This window comes from Triticum aestivum, chromosome 4A, assembly GCF_018294505.1.
Source record: "Triticum aestivum cultivar Chinese Spring chromosome 4A, IWGSC CS RefSeq v2.1, whole genome shotgun sequence".
NCBI classification, from domain to species: domain Eukaryota; kingdom Viridiplantae; phylum Streptophyta; class Magnoliopsida; order Poales; family Poaceae; genus Triticum; species Triticum aestivum.
In genome coordinates, this window is record NC_057803.1 from 474,516,956 (window position 1) to 474,534,811 (window position 17,856).

At 44.7% G+C, this 17,856-nt stretch overlaps 1 protein-coding gene across 1 annotated transcript; it reads right to left on the reverse strand.

Annotated features, from left to right (window-relative positions):
• Window positions 1-10,871: 10,871 nt before the first annotated feature.
• Window positions 10,872-16,115, reverse strand: LOC123086457 (GPI transamidase component PIG-T). Its single transcript, XM_044508221.1, has 5 exons — window positions 15,740-16,115; window positions 13,844-15,037; window positions 13,496-13,645; window positions 13,191-13,371; window positions 10,872-11,346 (listed from the first exon to the last, which is right to left on the reverse strand). The coding sequence occupies exons 1-5, from the start codon at window positions 15,980-15,982 to the stop codon at window positions 11,177-11,179; spliced, it is 1,938 nt and encodes a 645-aa protein (XP_044364156.1). The 5' UTR covers window positions 15,983-16,115; the 3' UTR covers window positions 10,872-11,176.
• Between the last annotated feature and the right edge of the window lie 1,741 nt (window positions 16,116-17,856).

The following is a 17,856-nucleotide window of genomic DNA, read 5'->3' on the forward strand; positions in this document are numbered from 1 at the left end:
TTCAGAACAGGATTACCGTACCACTCTGGTGCGGATCTCATTCTGGTTTACCTACGAGATTCGGTAGTAACTTGATCTGAAGTTATATGATCATCATCATTAGCTTCCTCACTAATTGGTGTATTAGTCACAGGAACAGATTTCTGTGATGAACTACTTTCCAATAAGGGAGAAGGTACAATTACCTTATCAAGTTCTACTTTCCTCCCACTCACTTCTTTTGAGAGAAAACTCCTTCTCTAGAAAGGATTCATTCTTAGCAATGAATGTCTTGCCTTCGGATCTATGATAGAAGGTGTACCCAACTTTCTCCTTTGGGTATCCTATGAAGACACATTTCTCCAATTTGGATTTGAGCTTATCAGGATGAAACTTTTTCACATAAGCATCGCAACCCCAAACTTTAAGAAACGACAACTTTGGTTTCTTACCAAACCACAGTTCATATTGTGTCGTCTCAACGGACTTAGATGGTTCCCCTTTTTAACGTGAATGCAGCTGTCTTTAATGCATGACCCCAAAAACGATAGTGGTAAATCAGTAAGAAACATCATAGATCGCACCATATCTAATAAAGTACGGTTACGACGTTCGGACACACCATTACAGTGTGGTGTTCCAGGTGGCGTGAGTGGTGAAACTATTTCACATTGTTTTAACTGAAGGCCAAACTCGTAACTCAAATATTCTCTTCCATGATTAGATCGTAGAAACTTTATTTTCTTGTTACGATGATTTTCCACTTCACTCTGAAATTCTTTGAACTTTTCAAATGTTTCAGACTTATGTTTCATCAAGTAGGTATACCCATATCTACTCAAATCATCTATGAAGTTCAGAAAATAACGATACTTGCCGTGAGCCTTAATACTCATCGGACCACATACATCAGTATGTATTATTTCCAATAAGTTTGTTGCTCGCTCCATTGTTTCGGAGAACGGAGTCTTAGTCATCTTGCCCAAGAGACATGGTTCGCAAGCATCAAGTGATTCATAATCAAGTGATTCCAAAATCCCATCAGCATGGAGTTTCTTCATGCGCTTTACACCAATATGACTTAAACGGCAGTGCCACAAATAAGTTGCACTATCATTATTAACTTTGCATCTTTTGGCTTCAATATTATGAATATGTGTATCACTACGACCGAGATCCAACAAACCATTTTCGTTGGTGTGTATGACCATAGAAGGTTTTATTCATGTAAACAGAACAACAATTGTTCTCTAACTTAAATGAATAACCGTATTGCAATAAACATGATCAAATAATATTCATGCTCAATGAAAACACGAAATAACACTTATTTAGTTTCAACACTAATCCCGAAAGTATAGGGAGAGTGCGATGATGATCATATCAATCTTGGAACTACTTCCAACACACATCGTCACCTCGACTTTTACTAGTTTCTGTTTATTCTGCAACTCCCATTTCGAGTTACCACTCTTAGTAACTGAACCAGTATCAAATGCCGAGGGGTTGCTATAAACACTAGTAAAGTACACATCAATAACATGTATATCCAATATACCTTTGTTCACTTTGCCATCCTTCTTATCCACCAATTACTTAGGGTAGTTCCGCTTCTAGTGACCAGTACCTTTGCAGTAGAAGCACTCAGTCTCAGGCTTAGGTCCAGACTTGGGCTTCTTCACTTGAGCAGCAATTTGCTTGTCGTTCTTCTTGAAGTTCCCCTTCTTCCCTTTGCCCTTTTCTTAAAACTAGTGGTCTTGTTAACCATCAACACTTGATGTTTTTCTTAATTTCTACCTTCGTCGATTTCAGCATCACGAAGAGCTTGGGAATTACTTTTGTCATCCCTTGCATATTATAGTTCATCACGAAATTCTACTAACTTGGTGATGGTGACTAGAGAATTCTGTCAATCACTATTTTATCTGGAAGATTAACTCCCACTTGATTCAAGCGATTGTAGTACCCAGACAATCTGAGCACATGCTCACTGCTTGAGCGATTCTCCTCCATCTTTTAGCTATAGAACTTGTTGGAGACTTCATATCTCTCAACTCGGGTATTTGCTTGAAATATTAACTTCAACTTCTTGGAACATCTCATATGGTCCATGATGTTCAAAATGTCTTTGAAGTCCCGATTCTAAGCCGTTAAGCATGGTGCACTAAACTATCAAGTAGTCATCATATTGAGCTAGCCAAACATTCATAACGTCTGCATCTGCTCCTGCAATAGGTCTGTCACCTAGCGGTGCATCAAGGACATAATTCTCCTGTGCAGCAATGAGGATAAACCTCAGATCACGGATCCAATCTGCATCATTGCTACTAACATCTTTCAACTTAGTTTTCTCTAGGAACATATCAAAATAAACACAAGGAAGCAACAATGCGAGCTATTGATCTACAACATAATTTGCAAAATACTATCAGGACTAAGTTCATGATAAATTTAAGTTCAATTTAATCATATTACTTAAGAACTCCCACTTAGACAAACATCCCTCTAATCCTCTAAGTGATCACGTGATCCATATCAACTAAACCATGTCCGATCATCACGTGAGATGGAGTAGTTTCATTGGTGAACATCACTATGTTGATCATATCTACTATATGATTCACGCTCGACCTTTCAGTCTTCGTGTTCCGAGGCCATATCTGTATATGCTTGGCTCGTCAAGTATAACCTGAGTATTCCGCTGTGCAACTGTTTTGCACCCGTTGTATTTGAACGTAGAGCCTATCACACCCGATCATCACGTGGTGTCTCAGCACGAAGAACTTTCACAATGGTGCATACTCAGGGAGAACACTTCTTGATAATTAGTGAGAGATCATCTTAAAATGCTACCGCCAATCAAAGCAAGATAAGATGTATAAAAGATAAACATCACATGCAATCAATATAAGTGATATGATATGGCCATCATCATCTTGTGCTTGTGATCTCCATCTTCGAAGCACCGTCATGATCACCATCGTCGTCACCGGCGCGACACCTTGATCATCATCGTAGTATCGTTATCGTCTCGCCAATCTTATGCTTCCACGACTATCGCTACCGCTTAGTGATAAAGTAAAGCATTACAGCGCAATTGCATTGCATACAATAAAGCGACAACCATATGGCTCCTGCCAGTTGCCGATAACTCAGTTACAGAACATGATCATCTCATACAATAAAATTTAGCATCATGTCTTGACCATATCACATCACAACATACCCTGCAAAAAAAAGTTAGACATCCTCTACTTTGTTGTTGCAAGTTTTACGTGGCTGCTACGGGCTTAGCAAGAACCGTTCTTACCTACGCATCAAAACCACAACGATAGTTTGTCAAGTTGGTACTGTTTTAACCTTCGCAAGGACCGGGCGTAGCCACACTTGGTTCAACTAAAGTTGGAGAAACTGACACCCACTAGCCACCTTTGTGCAAAGCACGTCGGGAGAACCGGTCTCGCATAAGCGTACGCGTAATGTCTGTCTGGGCCGCTTCGTCCAACAATACCGCCGAACCAAAGTATGATATGCTGGTAAGCAGTATGACTTATATCGCCCACAACTCACTTGTGTTCTACCCGTGCATATAACATCAACGCATAAAACCTAGGCTCGGATGCCACTGTTGGGGAACGTAGTAATTTCAAAAATTTCCTACGCACACTCAAGATCATGGTGATGCGTAGCAATGGGAGGGGAGAGTGTTGTCTATGTACCCTCATAGACCAGAAGCAGAAGTGTTAGCACAACACGGTTGATGTAGTCATACGTCTTCATGGCCCGACCGATCAAGCACCGAAACTACGGCACCTCCGAGTTCTAGCACACGTTCAGCTCGATGACGATCCTCGGACTCCGATCCAGCAAAGTGTCGGGGAAGAGTTCCGTCAGCACGACGGCGTGGTGATGATCTTGATGTTCTACTGTCGCAGGGCTTCGCCTAAGCACCACTACAATATTATCGAGGACTATGGTGGAAGGGGGCACCGCACACGGCTAAGAGAACGATCTTAGAGATCAACTTGTGTGTCTAGGGGTGCCCCTGCCCCCGTATATAAAGGAGCCAAGGGGGGTGCGGCCGGCCCTAGGAGGAGGCGCGCAGGAGGAGTCCTACTCCTACCGGGAGTAGGACTCCCCTCCCTTTCCCTAGTTGGATTAGGACTTGAGGGGGAAGGAGAGAGGGAAGAAAGGAAAGGGGGGGCGCCGCCCCCCCTCCTTGTCCAATTTGGACTTGGGGGGAGGGGCGCGCGGCAGCCCCTAGGCCTCCTCTCCTCTTTCTCCACTAGGCCCATTAAGGCCCATTAGGTTACCGGGGGGTTCTGGTAACCTCTCGGTACTCCGGTAAAATGCCGATTTCACTCGGAACACTTCCGATGTCCAAACATAGGCTTCCAATATATCAATCTTTATGTCTCGACCATTTCGAGACTCCTCGTCATGTCCGTGATCACATCCGGGACTCCGAACTAACTTCGGTACATCAAAACTCATAAACTCATAATATAACTGTCATCGAAACCTTAAGCGTGCGGACCCTACGGGTTCGAGAACAATGTAGACATGACCGAGACACGTCTCCGGTCAATAACCAATAGCGGAACCTGGATGCTCATATTGGCTCTCACATAGTCTACGAATATCTTTATCGGTCAGACCGCATAACAACATACGTTGTTCCCTTTGTCATCGGTATGTTACTTGCTCGAGATTCGATCGTCGGTATCTCAATACCTAGTTCAATCTCGTTACCGGCAAGTCTCTTTACTCGGTTCGTAATACATCATCTCGCAACTAACTCATTAGTTGCAATGCTTGCAAGGCTTATGTGATGTGCATTACCGAGAGGGCCCAAAGATACCTCTCCGACAATCGGAGTGACAAATCCTAATCTCGAAATACGCCAACCCAACATGTACCTTTGGAGACACCTGTAGAGCTCCTTTATAATCACCCAGTTACGTTGTGACGTTTGATAGCACACAAAGTGTTCCTTCGATAAACGGGAGTTGCATAATCTCATAGTCATAGGAACATGTATAAGTCATGAAGAAAGCAATAGCAACATACTAAACAATCGAGTGCTAAGCTAACAGAATGGGTCAAGTCAATCACATCATTCTCCTAATGATGTGATCCCGTTAATCAAATAACAACTCTTTGCCTATGGTTAGGAAACATAACCATCTTTGATTAACAAGCTAGTCAAGTAGAGGCATACTAGTGACATTCTGTTTGTCTATGTATTCACACATGTATTATGTTTCCGATTAATACAATTCTAGCATGAATAATAAACATTTATCATGAAATAAGGAAATAAATAATAACTTTATTATTGCCTCTAGGGCATATTTCCTTCAAATCACACCATTCAAAGAAGGCTTCTGCACACAAAAACAGGCCAAACTGACGGCCGCTGCCGTGTGGCCAACTGTCCATGCCATTTGTCCGCCACATTTTTTCGCCGTCCACCGCCCCACGGCTATAATAGGCCGGCGCTCCCCGTCCGCGGTTCATCTCCTCGCTGCCCACAACTCCATTTCCCTCTCCACTTCCCTCTCTGGCTCCACTCCCCTCATCTTCACTATGATGCTTTCCCTATGGTTGGATTGGGCGCTGCTCACGGAGGAGGAACGGATCCTGGACAAGGAGGACGCCCTCATCACTAAGGAGAGAAGTGGGATCACCGGGACGCGCTTGAGGTCGTGCAGGAGAATGTTGCCCTCGTCCCTAAGGAGTGGGATCACCGAGACGGGTTGGAGTGCATTACGGGCTGTAGTGCGTCGCAGGCCACCTCCTGCCAGCCTGAAAGTCTGTGCAATGACGCACAGATGGCCGCCTCATTGTTAAGGAGGCATATGATGTCCGATACGCCTCATATGCCTTAGGTCGTCCGCCTCGGTGAAGTCTTAAGGAGACCATCATCGTGCAGTCATTGGCGGTGGAGACACTGGAGAGGAGCATGCCATTTGGCGTGAGTTCGAGGTGGCACAACCAGCAACAAGGAAATGGACACGGAAAGGGAGCGCACACCAAGGACCGTGGCCGCGTTTACCATGTTGCTCACGTCCCCTACAAGTCTCACTCCGACGAGAACCGCATCGGACCGTCACAATGCCCTACCTAGTCGGCGAGCCGACTCCTCGCATATGCATGTCCCGTTCATAGCATTCACTATCGACTCGGGCTCATGAAAATGCAGGCTATAGCTGCTACATATATATATGTGTAAAAGTGACATTTTTTGAACTACTCGTCTGTTAATTATGTATCCTATATAAGACCATTGTATTGCAATGTCATGCCAATTTAAGTGTTGAATCCCTCCAACTAAGTGTATGAGTACCGAGTTGATGAAACCAAAAGTTAAAGAAAAATAAAAAGAAAACCACATTATGACAAACTCTGAGTTTGTGCGTTGCCTCGGCAGCCTCAAAAAATTCATGGACCGCACTCCATGCACATTCTGATGGTTGCTAGAGTTGCTAAAAAATGTACAAGGTGCAAACTAAACCTGATCATACACCAGGCCAGGCTTCAAAAAGCCCCAACCTCATACTCCAAGCCCAAGCCCAAGCCTGGCCTGAAGCCCAAAAATATGCATGTTCTCAAGCCCAAGCCCAGCCCAAATGCAAGACCAAAGCCCAAAAGCCTGACACAAGTGTTGTTTTTTTAGTTCCACGCATCTAAGCCCAGCCCAAAATGTTGAAAAATGGAAGCCTGGGCCCAGCCCAGATATCCCCTCAGGCTGTAAAACAAAGCCCAAACCCGGCTCAAGTGACAAGCCCAACCCAGCCTGGCCCAGGTTTGTGGGCCAGGGCCGGGCTGCCCATGATCAGGTTTAGTGCAGACACAAGGATAAGGATGCTCGGTTTACCATGTGGATGTTCTTGGGTACTCGGTTTACCATGTGGATGTTGCAATTCGTGAACCAGGGTTAGATCCATGGAGAATGACAGTGATTTATGTGGAGGCCCAGACCCACCTTCGTCATCAAACATGGGACACTATCAAAAATATAAGCAATTCTAGTGATCTACCGTGGCTTTGCATAGGTGACTTCAACGAAGTTCTTCGTCCGGATGAACATGAGGGAATCAGACAGCGGAGTAATGCCCAGATCCAAGCTTTCCGTGATGTTGTGGACGGCTGCATGTTGATGGATATAGGGTTCAAGGGAAGATTTTGGACATTTGAAAAGAAAGTCGCGGGTGGATCTTATACTAGGGTCAGATTAGACCGCGCTCTCGGGTCGGCAGAATGGTGTGCTCTTTTTCCTAATGCAAGCTTGACCCACCTAGAGGCAGCCACTTCGGATCATTGTCCTATCCATCTCGAGCTGAATCGGGAGCAAACAACACCAAGGACAGCGCCCAAGATCTTCAGGTATGAAGTGGCATGGGAAACCCATAATAGTTTGAAGGATACAATCAGAGAATCGTGGTCGTCAAGTCAGCCAGGGGTGCAAGTGGATGATGTAAAAGAGAAGTTGGCTCGGCTGGCAAACAGGCTAAAGCGTTGGGACATGGACACTTTCGGATCAGTTCGATCAGAAATCAAAAATCTAAAAAAGGAATTGGGTAGGCTTCAGGCTGACCCAATGCGTACTGGTCCTAGCCATCTGGAACAAAGATGAATGAAAGGCTTGTTGAATTGTACCATAGGGAGGAGATACTGTGGCGACAATGGTCGAGAATCGAGTGGCTTACTACGGGGGACAAGAACACAAAATTATTTCATATGAGGGCAAGTATGAGAAGGAAGAAAAATATGATCAAGGCGCTCTCGGGTGCTTTGGGAATTATGGTGGATGATCCCGCAGAGCTTAAGAAGATGGTATCGAATTTTTATAAAGATTTATATACGACCGAGGGAGTCACAAACATGGAGGCTGTTTTACAGCATGTGCCACGCAAAGTCACATCAAATATGAATGACATTCTTTGTGCTCCTTATTCTAGAGATGAGGTGAAAGCAGCTTTATTTCAAATGTTCCCTACAAAGTCTCCAGGGCCGGACAGCTTCCCTGCTCATTTTTATCAGAGGCACTGGGATGTTTGTGGGGAAGAGGTCACAAGGGCGGTGTTGCGCATTGTCAAGGGAGAAGAAAGTGCGGGGTGTATTAATGATACTTTCTTGGTTTTAATACCAAAGGTAATGAACCCAACTCTTCTCACTCAGTTCAGACCCATAAGTTTATGCAATGTTCTGTATAAAATTGCATTGAAGGTGGTGGCGAATAGATTAAAGCAGATATTGCCAGATATTATTTCTGAAGAACAGTCTGCCTTTGTTCATGGAAGATTGATAACTGATAACATAATATGTGCCTATGAATGTCTGCATTTCATGAAGCGGAGCAAGGCAAAATCAAATAGTCATTGTGCTTTGAAGCTGGACATGATGAAAGCATATGATAGACTGGAATGGTCTTATCTAGAGGCTATTATGAGCAAGCTTGGTTTTGCACGAGCTTGGATTGATGTTGTCATGGGTATGATTAAGTCGGTCTCTTTTTCAGTGTTGTTCAATGGTGAAAAAATAGAACATTTTAAACCCACCAAGGGTATCCGACAGGGAGATCCAACCTCCCCTTATCTTTTCTTGATTGCAGCAGAGGGCCTCTCGTGCCTCTTGAAATATGGAACTCAATCATCGCTTTTTGCGGGAGTACAGGTGGCCCCGACAGCTCCGGTTGTTAACCACCTTCTCTTTGCTGATGATAGCCTGCTGCTTTTTAAGGCGAGTAATGAGGGGGCGACTGAGGTATCAAACCTATTGACTGCCTATTGTAATGCTTCTGGTCAGAGGGTGAATAATGAGAAATCCTCTATCTTCTTCAGCAAGGGTTGCCCACAGTCCGTTCGTGAAGGCATAAAAACTCTCTTGATGTGCACAATGAACAACTCAGTGAGAGGTATTTGGGCATGCCAACTGATGTGGGTCACTCGAGGAGCGGAACTTTCAAATATTTGAGAGACCGAGTTTGGGAAAAGATAAAGGGATGGATGGAGAAACTTTTGTCTTATGCGGGAAATGAAGTTTTGATAAAGGCGGTTGCCCAAGCTATTCCGGTTTATTCTATGGCGTGCTTCAGACAGCCACGAGGTATATGTGAAAATGTTACATCGATGATTCGACAATTCTGGTGGGGCAGTAAGAGAGGCAAGAGGAAGCCTTGTTGGGTCGCTTGGGACGTATGCACTAAACCAAAGTCTTTGGGAGGTTTAGGGTTTCGGGATATTGAGCTTTTCAATTTGTCACTCCTTGCAAGACAGGCTTGGCGATCGATTGAAGGACCTATGATGCTGAGCGCAAGAATACTTAAGTCAGTATATTATCCTTTTGTTTCTTTTTTGGATTCGGAGTTGGGTAATCACCCCTCACAAATATGGAGAGCTATTTTGGATGGAAGGGACGTGATATCTCAAGGCATCATTAGAAGGATTGGTACAGGAGAGAAAACAAGTATATGTAATCAAAACTGGTTGCCAAGGGCAGGGCTTATGAGGCCGATCTGCTCACTGGTAACCCAGCCACCTATTTTGGTCTCAGAACTCATTGATGCCTCATCTTCGTCATGGCGAGAGGAAGAGCTACGGAGAATATTTGTACATGTTGATGTTGAGGAGATACTAAAAATCCCACTGTGTACAAAAAAGATAGAAGATTTCTGGGCTTGGGGAGAGGACTGTCGTGGCAAGTTTTCAGTAAGTTCAGCATATAAATTGTTGTCAAACTTAAAGAGGCAGCGGGAAAATCTCTTGGACGGGACGGGAGGATCGTCAGCTATGGTACGAGAGCAGAAAGCTTGGACGTCCGTGTGGAATATCAAGGTTTCGTCAAAATTAAAGAACTTTATATGGAGATTGTGTAACGACTCGATACCGACCACGGATGTTTTACAGCATAGGCATATGGCAACGAGCTGTGTCTGTGCCTTCTGTTTGGCAGAGGACAGCTGGAAGCATGCCCTAATTGATTGTGTCGTTTCGAGGTGCGTGTGGTTTTTATCATCTAATGAGCTGGTTGAAACAATGTGTGATAATTTGAGTCTGAATGCAAAAAAATTGGGTGTTCACGATGCATGAAGTTCTGCCTCATGAGGAGTTCACGCGCATGGTGGTGACACTTTGGGCGATATGGAGGGCACGAAGGAGAGCTATTCATGAGGGTATATATGACAGTCCGTTGCAAATCATGAGGAGTTCACGCGCATGGTGGTGACACTTTGGGCGATATGGAGGGCACGAAGGAGAGCTATTCATGAGGGTATATATGACAGTCCGTTGCAAATCAATCACTTCATCAATTCTTTCTTAAGGGACATTCAAATTCTAGCGATACCGAACCAGACAATCAAGAGCACTTTGAGCAGACCATCACAGTGGTTACCACCACCACAAGATCATGTGAAGATGAATGCTGACGCTGCAATACTAAATGATAATATGGGAGCCGTTGCTGTGGTCTGTAGAGACAGCAATGGAGTATTTTTGGGTGCATCGGCAATCACTATCAAACATATACATAACCCTGTTACACTTGAAGCTTTAGCAGTACGTGAGTCACTTTCACTTGCGGAGGATCTGTATGTTCAGAAAATACAAGTGGCTTCTGATTGCAAAAAGGTGATGGATGATATCAAGCAGGGATCGTTCGCCGGACATGCTGCAATCATACATAAAATCACAGATCGCTCTCGTTCTTTTACTGCTTGTAACATTGTTCACGAGTATAGGAGCTCGAATTTCAAGGCTCACAATCTCGTTAGGCATGCACTTTCTTTAGGGTTTGGTCACCATGTTTGGTTAGGCCAACCCGGAGACTTGAATTTTATTCCTGTAAATGTTGGGACAATTTGAATAAAGCCCAGCGAGAATGTCTCAGAAAAAAAAACAAGGATAAGGATGCATTTCTCGCCAGTTAAACTCTGTAATAAGTAAAGGGGCTGGAATGTCTGAATGAGGTGTAGGTCAACCTGTAGAAAGGAGTACAAACCGCCACGCTACAAAAATGTACAAGGTGTCAAGCTCCAACTGGGGCAGAATCTTCTTAACAACCAAGGATGTCACAGAAAAGATGGCCCCGATGCAAGCACCTGTACATGTAGGTAATACATACATGCTACAAAAGAAGAAGGATACGATCTACCACCGTGGATTTGATCAAAATTCTCAGCAGTATTAGTTCTCTAACTGTTCAAATAATGGAACACAATAGCTACTACTGCGACAAACACAACTTTGAGTAGTAGCTTTGACCTCAGCAGAGATGCAGGAGACGTGGATTCTGATTCTGACGGATCAACCTTCTGCCCCCTTAGCTTAGCTATCAATAGGGGAATGAGACCTCGTCTCTTATCTGTTACAGAATTGACACTGGTTAGACAAATGTTTAAGCTGTGGTAAGCTACAATCCTTACCAGTAAAGCTAGTGAGATGTGTTGAGGTCAAATTCAAGGAATCAAAATAGTCAAGCAATTGCCAGCAAAAAATCATTTGTGTAACAATATGAAGCAACTAGATGGATGATTCAACACCATGAGGTAACCACAAATTTGACACAGAAGCTATCATAACACCTTAAAGATTGTTTATGTTCCAATGCTACATAAAGGAAACACTGCAACGAACTTTTGAGACTGAGACCAGCAACTGCAATCAGAAAGAATGATAGAGTAAACAGAAGAAAAATATCGTCAAATTTTCATTTTTATGTTATATCAACATACGCTCTGTGAGTCTAATAATCTAAACCCTAAAAGAATTTATTCCTTTCTGCAGGGGAGAGGGCAAAACCCAAAAAAGTTTATCCAGAAGATTAAGTATGGTTGATGAAACGAAGGAAAACAATACGTTTCAATTGAATCTGTACTGCTGGCAGAAAATTGATCTTTACATGAATATCAATCCTTGTTCCAATCCTCAGTTTATTGATACCCAAAAGAACTCATACTAACTTGTACTACCTCCGTTCCTTTTTGTAAGACGTCATGTAAGAGATATAGGGCGTCTTACAAATGGGGACAGAGGGGAGTAGCTCATACTGCTTTGGCATTTGAACTCTCCTAGTACAATACTAGTCCTATGTTTTCAGTTTTGGGGGAAAAATATAGAGAGAAGTGCATATTTCAACCCCGAACTCTTGCCCTGGTCTAATTTACAACCCCGAACTCCAATACAGTCTAAATTACAACCCCCAACTCTCAAAACCGGCTAGGATTCAACCCTCCCCTCTCTGTTGACCGGTTTTGACCAGTCAACGGGTCCAGTCAGCATGCCACATCAGCATTATTTTTAAAAAGCTGTAAAATAAAAAAATCCAGGAAAAGAAATAAAAAAATCAAATTTCCGGGGAAAAAATCAGGGAAAATAAATAAAATCGAATTTCCGAAAAACAAAATTATCAACTTTTCCATGAAAAACCAAAAATACTTAAAATAAAAAAATCCAAGGGAAAAAAATTCAAATTCCCAAGAAAATTATATTAAAACTGTAAAATAGAAAAAATTTCTAAAAAAGTAATTTCCAAAAATGTTCATTTTTTTTATTTTTTTCCCGAAAATTACAGAAAAGTTTCTGAATTTTTTTCACAAACTTTTTTCATAAACTTGTTTTTTTTTATTTTTTCCCTGATTTTTTTCTCGATCTTACAGATTTTTATTTATATTTTTCTTGAATTTTTGAATTTTTTTTCGACATGGCATGCTGATTGGACCTGTTGGTCAAAACTGGTCACCCCTGGTCAAAACCGGTCAACAAGGAGGGGAGGGTTGAATCCTGACCGGTTTTGAGAGTTGAGGGTTGTAATTTAGATGGTATTGAAGTTCAGGGTTGTAAATTAGACTAGGGCAAGAGTTCAGGGTTGAAAAATGCACTTAGATAAAAAAAGGGCAGCCCGGTGCACGTAGCTCCCGCTTGCGCAGGGTCCGGGGAAGGGTCCGACCACTTTGGGTCTATAGTATGCAGCCTTTCCCTACATTTCTGCAAGAGGCTGTTTCCAGGACTCGAACCCGTGACATCATGGTCATAAGGCAACAGCTTTACCGCTGCGTCAAGGTTTCAGATCCAACAGAAAAAATAAATCGTCGACCACCTCAGCATTTGAGATTGAGACTGAAGCAGTGCAAATTGCAATTCCCTAACAAGAGCTGACAGCATCATGAAAAACAAAAACGTATGACATGAACCAAGTACTTAAAATACCTGCTTTCTTCAATCCCCTCTCTTCCTCGCCAATTCTTCGTCTCAAAGCATTAAGTAGTGAGCCAAAATAAAGAGCTAAGACAGTGCAAGTGAAGGTGATAACATTGTATGGCATGCTAAAATCAGGAGTTGTCAATGGAACAAGCAACACTTCTGTGTACGACTTCACAACACCATCTTCCTGCAGGATAAAGACATACCGCAGTGAGAAAAATTAAAGCAGAATATTTCACATCTCCGCCATAGTAAGCGTTTTTCTTTCCCTGACACTACTGATGAACCCATAACATCTCTACAGCATATACCTTGAAGTTCTCTAGCAAAGGCGATACAAACAATGGATCAGCTTCAGGGTAACTTCGGCTAGAGTTGAACTCAGGAAAGCTAACCAAAGCTGATGGAATATCAAATCCTTGATTAGCATCAGGAGGGTATTCATCTATGTGTAGGAACCCCTGAAAAAAGGTCCATATACCATAGTCATAAGTCGGTGAAATTATTTAGTTATGCATGCATATCATTAACTGCAGAATGAACGGTGGTCAAGCAACAAGTGAAGACTTGGCCTAAAGGTCAGAAGTACAATACGAGTAAAAAGTGTATTTCAAATCCAAAAGGAACGTAATTTCGGTAGTTTAAGCAGCAGAGCACACCTTGTCGAAGTCCAAAGTAAGGGTAGCCAATTGCATACTGCAAGGAAACTTAAGAAGCATCTCCATTGTACCAGGCAAAAGCTTGTCTTCTGATGGCGTGACATGTATCTTGTCAACTACTTCTGATATAGCCTTGCTATTCCCATCGATGAAAACTTCTAGGCTGTGATAGTAGACCTTAACGTACCATGGAACAACCTGGAAAACTACAGCCTTTATCGAACAATCATTTGAGCTGTCCACTAGTTGCTTATCTAGACCAGTGGATAGAAATGACATAGCAATTGAGCCTCTTTCATTTCCGCTACCCATAAGAAATCTACTTGCATGATACGGCGCACGGGTGCAAGACCATATCAAGGGAAGCTTCCAAGTTATGCCCACATTCAAAGGCTTATCATTGTTGTAGTTGTTAACATCATACTCATATAGTGAAGAGGATTGGACTTCCAAGTTATCTAATTCTTTGAGGGACCTGTCTGGGGCAGTTGACAATACAAATAAATCATTATTCCATGAAACATCTGACCCAGCTTTGTGAACATTGTCAACTATGCCTTTCTCAATCTCTACAAAAACTCTGCTGGATTTAGAAACAAGACATTTCCCTGATAACTTCTTACTGAACAGATGTTCCATGGACCAGCTGGGCTGAAGTTGTCCACCAGTAGAATGTAGCTGTTTACCACTAACTGTATTTGGTTGCAGCACAACTGTGAGTGTTTGATCAAGAATAATACCAAGAGATTGTGATGATTTCAATTTTAGCTTCTGTGAATGGTAATATCCTTTATAAACTGAAGGCCTGTACAGCAAAGAAGCTATCCCAGCTTTGTCACGACACGGTAGAAGTTTCAGCCAAGGTGTTAGATTCTCTGTGCAGACAGCTTCCCGAGGCAATGCCCCATATCTTAGATTGCCTTCATTCAATTTAAATCCCCAACGAGGAGCAGAAAATGCAGTGGAAGACTCTAAGAAGTTGATGGATGCACAAAACAGTCCCGATAATGTGTGTGTCAGGTTCTTCCATGTGGCATCAATCTCGGCCAAAGGAAGGTCGAAAATTGCCCACAGCTCAACACCAGGGGGCTTTGCATTATTTGTTGACATTGGATCATATCCGCCCCATTGCTCATAATTCCACCTTCCTTGTGTGAAAGATAGCTCCAGTTCACTAATATGAAATTTTTGGACCTGGTTCAGACAGAACAGAATGATCTTAACAGCAATTCCAAAACATTCATACAAGGCAGTAGGAAGTTATTAAATAGATGAGCAGTGGAGGTTCCTTTACTCCTAGTTCATGACCGTGTAATTATCATACAGAATAGAAGAGGTTCGGAAATGCCTGGATTTTAGCAGCTGAGGTGCTAAAATAGGGAGAAATAAACATAGATAGGCAAGAGCACTTTTCATGAGGAAACTAGAAAGTTAACTAGATAGGTTGTTCTCTGCCAAGTGCTTTATAATCCTGACTTGCATCAACACTTTGACAAATTTTGATCTAAACTTAAGGCAGTTTACGTTCTAGAGATTATCCATGTCTCTCTCGCAAAGCCCAAACAGAAGCACCAGCCAAGTCGATTGGAAATTAAGGTATCCTAGATTTTACAGACATTTTAATTGCATCATTTCCACAATAGAATAGGAAACTGACTAGGAGAATAAATACCCCAATCTAATCCTAGCTGCAAGCCTGAAATAGATCAACATTCAACAGCAACCAGCTTTGAGGCAGTCACTGCACCTGGTGTTACTCTCGGTAGAGTGCCTACGGATCCAGATGGCTTAATTTCTGCGTCCCTAATTACACGAGCTATCCGAACAGAAACCATAGGACCGCAGGTAGCAAGAGATCTCTATGGTTGAGAAGAGGGATCTATGGGGGGTAAGTACCAGCTGGGAGATGGCCTTGGGGAAGAGGTGGTGGTGTCGGCCGGCGGCGGAAGCGGGAGGCGCGGAGGAGCGGAAGTGGAAATGGGCCAGCGCCTTGCGGTCCGGGAGCGGCCGGAGGAGCAGCTCCTCCGTGAACTCCTCCGCCGCCGCAGCATCTGCGGTGGCAGAAGCGGCTGCGGCCAGGAGGAGGAGGAGGAGCAGAGAGAGGAAGCAGAGCCGCTGTGCGGTGGACGGCGGCACCATCTGCGCCCGCGCAGAGTTGGTCGCCGTGGTTTTGCTGGGGCGCGTGGCGCCGGGATCACTCGGTAGCGCCTCCCTCAGGTCAGCTCGGGTTGCGATTCGGGGCCGATGATTTGGGTGCCACGACTCAAAATTGGGTTTTTGGGTCAGCCGGACCGATTGGGTGGAGGCCAGTGCTCTCCGCCGGTCGACCGGCGCGTGACGCCGCGCGGCCGTCTGATTGACGCAAATACAACCGTTCGATTTGCCTCCTTGCCGGGTACCTCAAACCGCCTACGCCCTGGTAAAAAAAAAAACCGACCCAGCTAGACTCCTCAAACCGGCTCCAAACTTCTAGGTTGTGCAGCACCTCTCATATCCAATCCAAATCTAGGATGGATATGTCGAGGCCCCGACGTGTCCAGACAGGTCTGCCACGTTAGCTCGGCCCACCGTGACCCGTACGTACCCTACATATAATCCCAATCCAGATGAACCCTACACCGTAGTCCACTCCAATTCCAGTCGGATATGTGGCGAGTGACGGCAGCAGTGCGGCCTCCAGTGGCGTCGGATCCGGCGCCGTCAACGACGTGCAGGAGCTCGCCCTCTGCATCGCGCTACATCGGTTCATCTTGGACCAGGGTGGTAGCGGAAGCTCTGGTTTCATGCCCTCTCCCGTTACCCAGCGACGCAGTACCACCGACGCCGCGGAACCCTCACGCTCTTCGCGCAGCTCCAGTCGCTCCACGCCCGTCCAGGTACGCCCCCACCACGCCCGCAACCTCAATCTGCTCCTCCGAAAGCATAATTTGCTCTGGACATCGTACGAAGGCACCATTGGGTCCTCGTGCCCACTCTGGCACGGACAGGACGTCCGAATAGGACACAGGACAGCGACGGGGGAGGTGATGGCCATGCGTCGGGCAAGTGCGCACGCGCCGGTGGATCCCATTGATGCGTTCTAAGCCTCGGTCCTCTGCCACCCCCTCACGTCAGCGGAGACGGATGCACGGCGGCTCCACCACAAAAATTGCCAAAGCACTTCAGCTCGCCATCGAGCTGTCGGAGTGTGATGCAACGAACAAGGCGAAGGCGATTGGGCATGCCAAGGTGCGGGAGCGCCTGTTTCAGAAGGTGACCACCGGCCAGATCTCCTCCAACGATGACTCGAACGTCACCGATGGCTCCAGCTTCGACGATGACGCCTCTCCAACCATCGTACACGGAGGGGTACAGTCCCACCGACGACCGAAGGGGGAAGGGGCCGATAAGGAAATGGTGATTTCCTCCGCCCTTCTCCGTCGCTCCGTTTAATTTAGTTTTTCTTATGTTTAAGTACCGCTCGACGATGCAAACTTGTTATTTTCGTTGTCCGATGACCGCTAAGATGTGAAGTATGCCCGATTTAAGTCTGATTGTTGCTAGTTTGTTGATCTATGTAGGTTTATTTTTTTTACGTTGCATGAGTTGCATGGATACGAGTGTTCGTATATGAGGTACACAACCGCAGACACAGCAAAATAAGGGATGCCCGGTCCAAGCGCATCTGCGGACGTCTGAGGGGCCAGATTAGGTGTATCCGGCTGTAGATGCTCTTACCGCTTCATCCAAAATAGTGAGTCCTCCCTCTCCCCCCCCCCCAGAGAAAAACACGGGACACGCAACAAAAACTTCGCCTCCGTTAACATGCAGTCGGCCGACGAGGGACCTTCCACGCCATCCCGGGCTTGCCCTCGACAACTATAACACCTCAAGTCCAGCTCTCTCATAGTCGTTTGCAGCTCCACGCGCCATCTCTCGCAGGTCTGCTAGCGACGGTGTTTGCAACATGCCACTGCACTCCTTCACCGACCAACAACTCCGACGTTGATGATTGCAACTCCACCATTGGTTGC